This window comes from Polyodon spathula, chromosome 4 (assembly GCF_017654505.1).
Source record: "Polyodon spathula isolate WHYD16114869_AA chromosome 4, ASM1765450v1, whole genome shotgun sequence".
Classification (NCBI taxonomy): Eukaryota; Metazoa; Chordata; class Actinopteri; order Acipenseriformes; family Polyodontidae; genus Polyodon; species Polyodon spathula.
In genome coordinates, this window is record NC_054537.1 from 70,485,839 (window position 1) to 70,498,223 (window position 12,385).

General features: G+C 37.5%; 1 protein-coding gene across 1 annotated transcript in view; it reads left to right on the forward strand.

Annotated features, from left to right (window-relative positions):
- Nucleotides 1–10,434: 10,434 nt before the first annotated feature.
- The window catches only part of LOC121314809 (transcription factor E2F3-like), a 30,414-nt gene continuing 28,463 nt past the window's right edge, over nucleotides 10,435–12,385 (forward strand). The window contains exon 1 of the mRNA XM_041248497.1: nucleotides 10,435–10,927. Within this exon, the coding sequence (XP_041104431.1) occupies nucleotides 10,652–10,927 (276 nt within the window). The 5' untranslated portion in view covers nucleotides 10,435–10,651. The remainder of the gene's footprint in view (nucleotides 10,928–12,385) is intronic.

The following is a 12,385-nucleotide window of genomic DNA, read 5'->3' on the forward strand; positions in this document are numbered from 1 at the left end:
CATACAGTATGTACAGCAAAGAACTGGGTAGATAGTATACAATTAACTACATTTTATAACAAATTACTGCTGTAAATTGTAGTTCTGAACTGTGTAGAATTTTCCAGTAAAGGGCAGCATTTTTTTTTCACCACAAACAAAAATCAGTGAAAGGTCAAGATAATAATTGCACAGTCAATATTTTAATTAACTTACATGAATTAAGAAACAATTTAAAGACAACAGAAGCAGTATTGAAAAACAGTCGAGGTATTGTCTCGGGGTTAAAAGCTGGTGGTCATACATTCTATACAGACAACGTTATATTATTCAACAGCATTTACTATATTTAAAGTTAGTAGCGGGGTTCCTAAAAACATAACGTTACACATCCCCAGGAATTGATGCAGCTGTTTAAATAAGGCACTTATAAATTTTACAACTTTTTACACTTGTAACTAAAGACTGTTTCAAAGCTCTTTTCAAAATGTCCGCTCTAGTGCACTGATAGTGTAAGGATTGTTGCCCACATTTTCAAACAGGTAACACAGCAATTTAAACAGTTGTAGCAACACATGGGGACATATTAACATTATATTTTTCAGAACCCGCTACTCTTTGCAATATTCTACAGAAAATAATATAATGTGCTATTATTATTTATTATTATTATTATTATTATTATTATTATTATTATTATTATTATTATTACATTCTGGTGACATAAATAACTGCCCTGGAAGTAAGTACTTTAGATTATAAGCATTTACTTCAGAGTGGTTTAATTTCCTTTTTTTTGTTGTTGTTTGCAGTACTCGTAGAATTCTTCTTTTTTTTTATGAGAGTAGACTTTGTTTTGCTAATTTGCATTCCCAAATGGCAAATTATGTGTTACAACACATTATTTCACAATTTAGATAAATTATAAAGACAGGGTTGGATTAAGAACTCAAGGGGCCCTGGGCACAGACTAGATCAATTTACCTTTTGTTGAGCAGCTTTGAATGTAGTAAGAGGCTGTTGTATTTCTACTGCATTTTCATCTGCCTACAATTTCTCAACATTACCAGCTCTAGGTTGGCCGTCTTGCTCTTTGTCATTTTTTTTTTCAGCCACTTCACAGTTGTGTTGTAGGGGCTTGTCTGGGTTTTTTTTTTTTTTTTTTTGTAAAAACAAGCACAGCTTTGGATTTTGCTGTACTAAAGCTGCTTCTTTTAAACCCCTTTCATTTTTTTTTGTTTCCGTTTAGTGCCCCCATAATTAACATATCAGCGCCAGTTAAAATATGTTTTTAACATGAGTGTGCACAAGCACACCGTGGTAATACATAAACCTACATGGCGTTCCACTAAAAACAGGCAGTTTGTGTGTCAAAAACACTTAAGCCATTTTCAAGGGAGGGTGGTGTCTAGTGTTATTAAATAAAAATTGTGAACAGTATTTACTGGTCTTACAGTGATGTACACATGATACATATACATTCTAAGGCTCTGTAAATAAAACAAATGGAAGATGAAATATGTGAGATCATAATTATGGGACCCCTAGTTAACTGGGGGCCCTGGGCCTGGCTCCTGTAGACCCGCCCCTTAATGGGGTGATACTATATCTTAAAACGTTGCACAGTGAGTTCACTTTTATAAACAAAATAATCATGTACAAATTCTGCATAAAAAAACAGTGGTCAATTTTTATGGGGAAAATGGTTACTTTTAATAAGCTTAGCGTTAGTTCCATAATTATAAATAAAAGGTTAGATATATATATATTATATCCATATATATATATATATATATATATATATATATATACTGACAGCAGTAGACCTTATATTATCCAAAGTCTCTAAAATGTAAGTGCCAGTACCATCACAATCTAATGAACAGATACTAAAGATTCCTTTTAGTACCGCTTGCAATAAATACACTGTGCATTACCAAACACTTTGGCTGGTCAAACTTGGGCTTCATATGTCTATGGTGAGCAACTAGAACAGAAGAAATGTGTTAAAATGCAGTGTTTTTTTTATTTCTATAACACATTTAAGTCCATTTCTATGTTCCTCTACATTTGGACACTCCCATGCAATTTCTGGGTTTGTAACTTGTGGTACAGTATTAGGGAGGACATAGCTAAACAGCATGGCAAACAATTAAGCTATGAGATAATTAAAGGCTGATGTGAACCAAATGGGTTTTCATTGTGGTGTTTAATAAATGTTACTATAGAAACATAATATTTTCTGCGGTAAAGATGTGCTGATTCACTGTGTCTAAAATACCCCCCCCCTGAACTGTCTATCTGATGTAGAAAACGGGTAGGGTACACTTAACTCACACACTGAAGAACACAAAATTCAACCAAATTGGGTGGGGTAGTTCTTTTAAAAGTGTATTAAGATACTTTTTTGAATACTATAGGTATAGTAAAAAAATTTAAACAAACTTGAGATAAAACACTTTCAAAATGTTCAATGTGTCCATGTGACAAATGATGCAATTTGATGGTTCATCCCCAAATGAACCAAACATATAGTAACAATGCCATTCTTTATCATACAACTTGACTATCCAATGCACCTTTTAAGAAACTTGAGATAAAAAGTGTTTCAAAATACTCCATATTGCATTTTCCCATTCTGACATGCTACTGCCAGCTGACTTTTGATCTTTGGGACTTTGATGCCCTGAGTTGCACTTTGCCCAGTGATTGGTGAATTGACGCGGTCCTTTCCCCAGTATGGCGTATCAGGAAGAGAGTGTTTGCGTACTACAGTCGGGCGCTCAGAAAACCAATTTCTTCTGTGGCCACAGTTGTAGGCACTCAGAAAACCAACTTCTGGTGCCACAGTTATCAGAATGTTGAAAATTTCTGCTGGAGATGCAAAGACTGCCCTCAGCAGTTTCCAGCTGGAGCACCAATTGAAAGGGTAACCAGTGACATCCTGGCCTCTTCCCCACCTTGGACCTTGGCAATTGTTTTGTACTGGTCTCAATGGATAATTTTACAACATGACGTGGGATCTGTGCACTCACCAAACCAGGGGGTAGATACAGTGGCTGAGGGCCCTTGTGGAAAAGTACTATCCATTCGATAGTGCTGGAATTTCAAATCAATGTTGCAGCATTGTGCTGTGAGCTCGGAAGTAGGGAAACATGCACAATGGACTCAGTGGAGAGGTTCAATCGGACTCCTTCAAACCAGCTGGACATAGTAACCACCTTGAGACCCCAACCTGTTCCCGCTTTATCGCCCTTTTCCCTTGTTATGATGGACAGTCCTCCTCTTTCCTGGGCCAGAAAGTAACTTAGGAAGGGACAATGTAAAGGTGGGTGCTATTCAGACTGTGTCGAAATTTCCCCAGTGCCCTTGCTGAAGCTGTCATTCTTTGCCCAGGTATCCAATAACTGTATTTTAGGTAAATGTGTGCAGGACTGGGGTTCTGCAGAAATGCATAAAGCTGGATGGAAAAGTTGTTGCAAATGTTGTCTGTGTTCTCCAATAAAAAGTTCCCTAGTTGTGTGTTCAGGTTCTGTGTTGTGTAACTGCAGAACTGAGTGTTTGCAATGTGCTCAGTTCTCATTCCAGTCTTTTCTTTTATTCAATAAAACCTTTATTTTTTTAAAAAAAAATAAGTCTTTGTTTTTCCTGCAGTTTTTATTACTTATTCTAAATAAAGAAGTGTATGTTTACTATATGTATATTTAATTTGGGGATGTTTTACTGTGTAATCTTGGAATTAAATAACTTTAAATCAGCCACATCGCATCATTTGTCAGAATGGGAAAATTCAAATGGAGCGTTTTGAAACACTTATCTCAAATGTATTAAAAGGTGCGTTGGATATTCAAGTTGTATGATAATGAATGGCATTGTAATTATTGGTTCATTTGGGGATGTTTTACTATGTAGTTTTGGAATTAAACATCTTTAAAACCACCAAATCGCATCATTTGTCACATGGACACACTGAACATTTTGAAAGTCTTATCTCAAGTTTGTTTAAAAAGTAGTATAATAAATAATTGTATTTATACTACACGTATAGAATACAAAAAAGTACCTTAATACATTTTTAAAAGAACTACCCCACCCAATGTCTACCCACGAAACAGTCTTTAATTTTATGACACCAAAAGAGATATCAAAGGGAATCCTACGGGTACATTGCAGCAGCTGCAGTGCGTGATCTCTGCCTAGGAACAAAAACAGCAAGCCGACGTCCCAAGTGCGTGAAATAACAGCCTGTTACACAATGGTTAAAAATATTGACCAGAAAAACAAAAGGGAAAAAAAAAATCAGTTCAGAAAACTCGTTCATAATCTTATTGTAAAATTTTATCGTAATTTATCTCGTGTGTGATCATGCTGCAATCCAAATACCTGAAAAGTATTTCAACCCAAAATTAGAACAGCGTGCTCACTTTACCGCAGTCAACTAAGGCCCTCGCTGCGCTCGCACAGCTTCTTTTTTTTAAGCACCCAAACAAAAAACAACTCTGGAAAAATAAATAAATAAATAAATAAATAAAAACACAACAAGAACAATCCTTAAACGGGGCATCTTTGGCAAATGTGGCAAATCATATTCTTAAAACCTTATTTTTCCCCCGTCAACATAACTAATTGAACTAAACGTCATGTAACTCCATTATTCACCTTACCTCATTTACAATTGCTCACACCATTTATTTGTCCACGCGCAACTTCAGTCCGTGCCACGTCATCTGCGGCTTACACCTATCTCCTAATTTAGCCCCCTAAATCTACCCCCGACCCCCACCCTTAAACTAACCCAAAAACTAATGTCACTATTAAACTCTTGCTATTATTTCAACACTGTTTGTTTCAGCCCCTGTAGATAAATCTAACCCCTACCCCTAAACTTACCATAACAAACCTGATGTAGTAATATGATAGCAATATGTTGCGTATCCGCCCTAACCATTTAGCCGCCATTACCGATCTCTTCAGCAACGTTAATTTATTACTGAACAGAGAAGGTTAGTTCAAAGATTGTAGATCCTTCCAAAGTTTTAACTGTGTTGTATGTGTTCTGTGTGCAACCGTTTCTGGTAGTGTCAAGTGAGCTGTTCAGTGTGTTGATATATAAATAAATCCTGTTCGTCTACAGAGCATGACAACTTCAACCTTCTTCTCGATCTCCTGCCTGTCACTCAGCAGTGAATGCACGCACCCACACGGCAGATGGCTACTCTGTCACAAGCAATAATACCTTGTATCTTTCTAAACTAGGCACTTAGGGGAGCTCCCTAATAAAAGCTGCATCTCAAAACAATGATTGTGTGAATATAGTAAGTGTTACAGCTGTGTATAAAGGTATTTAAAATAAGATTAATTTATTCACCTTTTTACATATCGGCCCTTACTGTGGTCCAGTGGTGTAGTCGAGGGTAACGCACCTAACCGGTGTTTACCCACTTTTAATTTGGGCAATATAGCGTTTACCCACTTATCATATAAGGGACACAGAGTTTACTGTTTGTGTGTGTGAGAGAGAGAGAGAGAGAGAGAGAGAGAGAGAGAGAGAGAGAGAGAGAGAGAGTCTGTTTTGTGATTGGTTGTTTAGTAGCCTTCATCCTAGCCCGCGAAAGGATGCTCACAGAACTGTTCACATGAAGTGTAATGTCGGGCCTGTGACTGTTCAGCACCTGAGAGGCGAAATAACTATATGGGGGGGAGGCCTCTGGTTGGCTGAGGGCCTATAACAATGTATCTGTTCATGTTTATCTGTTTAATCTATCTGTTCTACTCCACCGAACAGGGGAGTTTACCCACTTTTTTATTTACTTCTACACCTCTGCTCTGGTCTCACCACAGTTAGATAGGCGATGGGTTACTGTACTATTTCAACACTGGGGCAATTTACAAGCAAAACCTGAAAAGCGCAACAACAGATCCCTCACCCGTTTATGGTCATGACAGTTCTGCTTCCACATTTACATGAGAGTTTATATTAGAGAGAGAATTTAGTCATCCAAATGCAAACGACCTCATTAATAACACAATAATGGGAGGGTTTATTTAAATATCACCAAACACTCTGAAAAGAGATGCTACGCGATAAAGTATATCGTTCAAATAATGCATAGGGGTTTACATGAGGTTTTACACGCTAGGCAGAGATGAAGAGAAAGTTACCCCCCTATCCCCCCCCCCCCCCCCCCCCCCCCCCCCCCCGAATATAAAGGGCTTGCAGTTAAAACGTCAATTTTGCCAAGTACGACAGTCTTCAAGAAGAAAATAATAATAATAATTACTGTTATTGTTTAGAATTAGGAAATGGTAAAGTAGCATGTTATTTTGTTTGTCCCAGTCCCATTTACTCCTTAATGACGCATATATTTATATCATCGGTTAGGTATTTAGCACTCACCAATTCCCATTACTGCTTTTCTTATGCTTCTTAGGCTACTGATGTCCTTTCACACACCCATATATATATATATATATATATATATATATATATATATATATATATATATATATATATATAATATACTGTTAATGTGATAAACAAAATGATTATTCGTTCAATAATCACAAATATGCGTTAATGTATCAATTAAGCAGTGGAACAAATATATTAAAAACAACTCATGATGTGTTGGTTTCAAACACAAGTACTTTGTTGAAATATTAAAATTAATTATGCAGAAAATGTGGAAAAAATGTACACAAATGCTGTTAATATAATAAATACATAATTTGTGTGTATTTGCTAATTAGTTATAAGGGTATATAAAATCATAGGCCTACTTACAACATAGTTGCGACAAGAATGGATGGCTGGAGAAGATGCAGGCAAACACTGGCTAGATTCAGTATTGTATGGGAAGAACTCCTTCAGTCCCATGCAATGGGTTTGCAGGAAAGGAATCGTGCATCTATTGCTTTCTTATTTAGAGCTTTCTTTCCAGCAGACACCCTCATCAACTTCATCCCTATGTACAGTCCTCTATTTGTGCATCGGTCGGAAAGACGAATGCAGGCGCATCATTGTCCCTCTGTTTGGTGGGAGGAGGTTGTGCTTCCCGAGTCTAGTCTAGCACTTATACACTGTCAATAAGAATTGTGTTTGTGTTTTGTGTTTATTGTTGGTGTGTTCAACTGGACTTTTGGTTGTGGGTCAAACCCGTGGCATTTTTACAAATGACGTGATACATGCCGCTGTAGTTACTTCCATCATTTATTATTTACAGATGTTTGCTGTAAGGCTCTGGACATTGTAGTAATTGTTTGTAATTGTCTGTGTGATTCTTATCTGCACTGCACTGCACTCAACCGTATCCCCTCACCACTTTGCCACAATCAGCAAGAATCATTTGGTCTCTGTCACATGCCTTGACCCAATAAGAGTGTGGCACACACTATTATAACTTGCAGAAAAAATTATTTAGCTGCAACAAGTTCTTTCAATTTTGCGAGGCTATCACCATTCACCGCTACCCACTCTCTGTCTACTGATGAGTTAGTTGACAGATATAATCACTTTTTACCAAGTATGTTTGATATAGTGGCCATACTTGCCAACATTTGGAAACTGTTCAGTGGGACATTCTTCCCATGGGGTCATAAGCATCATACACATTGGAGGGACTTACATGCCAACAGTCCCTATATGGTCGGGACAGTCCCGATTTCCTAGCAAATGTCTCACGTCCCGATAGACAGAAACAAAGTCCTGATATTTACACATAGAAAAAAAAAATATTCTGCACAGTAGAGTTAGTGAAAACAACACACTATGCTCTTCATGCAGCTGACACATCTGCTGATCACTAACTTACGGGTATACCAAGGTAAGAATGCTTCATTGTGTCTATGTTTACAGTCACGCTGGTCGTGCGGTGTTGAGTTGTGGGGATACGTATATTATTATATGATAGAGTGTTTTTTTGCATATGACCTCTCCTATGCGTATGATGCGTATAAATCTCCTCCAGGGGATGATCGTCCAATTTCCAAATGTCGGTATGAGGGGTCATACGCAAAAAGCCCTTATTATCATATAATAGACGTATATCCCCCCCAACTCAACACGACACGACCATCTTGACAGTAAAAATAGACATAATGAAGCCTTACCTTTGTATAAATTAGTGCTTAGCAGATGTACTAGCCGCACGAAGAGCACCTCGAATTGTCTCTTCTAAGCAAACTGTACCTTGGGTTAACAGTGACCCATACAAAATTAAGAGGGAATGTCAGAAATTAGAATATAGATGAAGAGCTAATAAAGTGCACATTCACTGTTATATTTGGAAACAACATCTATTAAATATGTGGAGCTCTGAGGACAGCCAGCCGTTGCTATTTCTCAAATCTTATTGATGTTAATGGAATCATTTTCCTTGATTACACTAAAGGATTTGAATGTGTTAGTGATGTAGATTAAATCTGCCACCTCTTCCTTAGTTCCAGTTCCAGCTATATGCCATATCATGTATTTAGTTATTTCTGTGACAATGTTCTTACTGTAATAAATAGATCTCTGTCAACTAGAATAGTTCCAGTTGCCTTCAAAACTGCTTTGGTTAAGGCACTACTGAAAAAGTCTAACTTACATTGTACTGTTCTTGTACAGTAATTTTAGACCCATTTCTAACTTGCCATTAATAGCAATGTCCTTGAAAAATGTCAGTATGGGTTTTGCTCTGCTCATAACACAGAGACTGCACTTGTCAGAGTGGTGAATGACTTTCTGATGAGTGCAGACTTAAACTCTATATCTATTTTGGTTCTTTAGACCTTAGTGCTGTATTTGATACTGTGGATCATGACATTTTAAATGATCACCTTAAAACTTGGGTTAGTCTCTATCAGGATTATCTGTTATTACTTGTTGTGTCCCCCAAGGCTCTATTCTTGGTCCCATATTATTTATTTTGTATATGCTACCACAGGGTGAGATCATTCGTGTGAACAGTGTGAATTTTCACTGTTATGCTGACAACACACAACTTTATATTTCTGTAAAATCTGGTGACACCACTGCTTTTTCAGCCTTACCAGACTGTCTTGCTGATATCAAAATCTCATGTCAGAATCTAGGAATATACAGTAAGCTTATGATGGGTGGCCCATTCTTCCCTTTCCAAAATGTCTAAATCATCCTGTATGAACGTGGATATTAGAAAAGACATCCACGTGTGTATGCTAGTTAGGTATAAATTATAAATTGGTCTATTATTGGGAAATTGAGGACCGCTCCAGACATATAAGCAGAACTGGCCGCACACAGTCTGTGTGGTTGGTCTGTAGGAACAGCCTGTGTAGTGGATTGTGTAAACTTTGTTTCAAGTGCTACCGAAGGTGCAGAGTTCTGTTTGTATCTGTGTCTGGGACCAGGGAGCTGCCCCCTTTGCTTTACAATGATTGAAACTGAAACTTTGTTTTCTACTTTTGTTGACCAACTATAAAAATGTGCATAATTGCTTGACTCTCCTCTCATGTGATTCCTACCTGGCTGTTGACCATATTAGTTTAAATGTTTTTGGTAAATAACAAGTTTCATGACAATTGGATGCACAGTTCTCATGATATATGCAAAAATATAAGCATGTTATGTGGGCAGACAGACCCCCCTCCATTTCCTCATAATCTTATATTCTCAATAATTTATACAAATAATATTAAAACCAAGCTTCATGACAATGTGGTAAGCAGTTCTCCAGATTTCTGCAAAACTGTAAACGGGACAGACAGACTGTCCTAGAGTTTCTCATTGTAGTGGTTAGAGTAGCTACTGCTGCTATCCAAAACCTGGTCATTTGAAACTCTCCAAAGGTATACTTTTACACAATACACACAGCTTTATTCTTTTATTTACAGAACTGACCGGAGAGGAGTGTAATTACTAGCATATTTGTTATTATTGCAGACAACTATCAATGTCTTATGGGTCCCCATCAAAGTAGAGGAAGAACTTTGAATATACACTACTATACTATACTGCATTTCATTTTTTTTTTAAACTTCCCAGACAATATTTAGTCTATCATAGTTTGCTAAGTCCTCGGCTTGGAGCAAGTTGTGGTAGCTGGATACCAGTATGAGAATGCATGTTAGTAGGTGGCTGTTTGGATGTAAAGTTGTGTGAAAGCGCTTCTGAGAGGATTCCCCAATGCTCTGAAACAAGAAGGGAATCCCCTAGAACTCGTCCAATCATCTTTTCTGTATGTAAATAGATTTCTGTGGTGCCTTGGCAACCGTTTACTACACTGGCCAATAGTTTTTCAAAGCTTCCCAGCTCACACTTTGATTGGTACATTATTATGACTACGCCATTGAAAGAAGGCGGAAACGACTCCGTAGGTGACCAATAGCTGAAAATATGCAAATACAGTTCGAAAAGTCCGCGGGAAATCTGAGTTTCGCGGGAGGGCCTTCGCGCGTAAACTGTCTCCCTTCATTCATTGTCAGCTTCCTGAAGCCATTTTTCAAGCGGCAGAAACGGCAGCTCTCTTCTGGTTCAAATCCATTGCATCTGCCTGTCTGCATTCTCAATATAATTTCAAAATCAAGAATATTGGTAGAGTAAACTCTGTTCTATCAGAAACAGCCAGTATTTGTGATCTCGCCCTAAAGGATTTGGATAAAATCGGCTCCAAAGTAAAGGAGGGACAAAGGGAACTCGCTCTAAATAAAGATGAGAAAGGGAATCCCAACAGCCCCGGAGAAAGTAATAGTAACAGGGGTTGGGGGTTCGTCGGTGGACAAAAGTACTGTAATAACCGGATTCACTGAGAATTTTACTTCTAATTTCCCTGCCGGTACATATATCCAGATCCTAACCTCGCCGTCCTGTCTTACACAGACTGCAAATGTCTGTGTATCAGATCAGCCAGCTGGCAGTTTGATTTACTCCACTCCTCACGGACCAACAAACCGAACAGGACTTCGACCTGCTTTAGGACGCCCTCCGGTAACAAACCTACAGTTTTTTTTTTTTAGTTTTTTTTTTAATCGGTTATTTTCAACAAATAATGATATTTAAAATAATACTGTTAAATTTGTTTAAAATGTTTAACACAACTGCAGTCGGTGAAATAGTGTATACAAACATTGTTGCTATAGCATTGCTTACTGTAAATTCTATTTGATTAACTACACATGTATTTTACAAAGAGAAGACAGGTGACCTAAACCTGACTTTATTGAAACTTATTTTTAGTGGCCAAAAAAATATATAGTTACATCCGGATTGAAAAAAAGGTCAATGGTACACTGTCCAGCGTTGTTTACAAGAGCCTGTTTTTATATGGTTATTTTAATCTGCAAAGCAGTCATGACACTGTTAAAACAACGTCTTTGTGAATGCGTAGGAGATAGACAAGAGACGTTTTATTTCATGTATGATTTCCTGTTATATATTGCATCTTTGTTTTGGTTTCGACGAGTGTAGGCCCAGTTTTCGTGTTTTTTGAGGGGGGAGGGAACTGGATCCTTCTTTGCACCCCTGTCTCTTTCTCTCTCGCTTGCCTTTTTTCGGGAGATCTGTGGTAAAGTGATCATAGTACCATTAGTAACTTGTGCGTATGTTTTTAAATGCAAACCCAAATGCTGTCAATAAAGTACTATAGTATATATACTGTTATATATCGTATGGCAGATACTCAGGGCAGTACTTATCTAAGTAAACATTTGTTTACAGCAAAGTTTTTTTGTTTTGTTTTTTCTTCTTGCACGTTGTACAACACAGTTCATGTGAAATGTGAATGTGAAATACAATTACATAGAACATGTCGGTGGTACAAATCTGGTCATGCTTACCTCTGCACCACGCAAAAATATACACCCGTTTGCTATCTGGAACAGAGGTAAGCTGCTTTCTCCTGTGTCCTACCTATTGGACAGATGCTGACTAGCAGGGTTTGAAGCATAAACAGAAACGAAGAAGTTAAATTTAAGGATAGTTTTGCATTAAATTGACAATGTATAAACCTTTATCTGAAACTAAACTGATTTTATAAGACATACACCTATTAACTTTGACTTGTGCAGAAAGACTTGAACTGAATGCCTTTTGCTCAGGGGATGCAAAGCAATAGACCTGCCTGTCCTAGAAAATTCTAAACTCCCAGATGTTGGAGGCCATGTTGCCAAAACCACACCGACTTGTCACTTTATAGTGACAACCATGTACAGAAGTAATGGATAAGAGTGAACATGCAAATGATCATGGATAGCTGTATTTTCACCAGCGTGTGTGCCAGTGTGGTTTTGCATTCAGAAAGCCGTACACTTGCCAGTATCTAACATTTAAGATTTTACTAGTTCAGCTTGTTTTAAAATATTCTGAAAATATCAGCAATTTTGCTCAAGCTTCTGTAGATGCATTAAATGCCAAGTACTTCAGTATATTTCTTGCATGCAGCAAAAT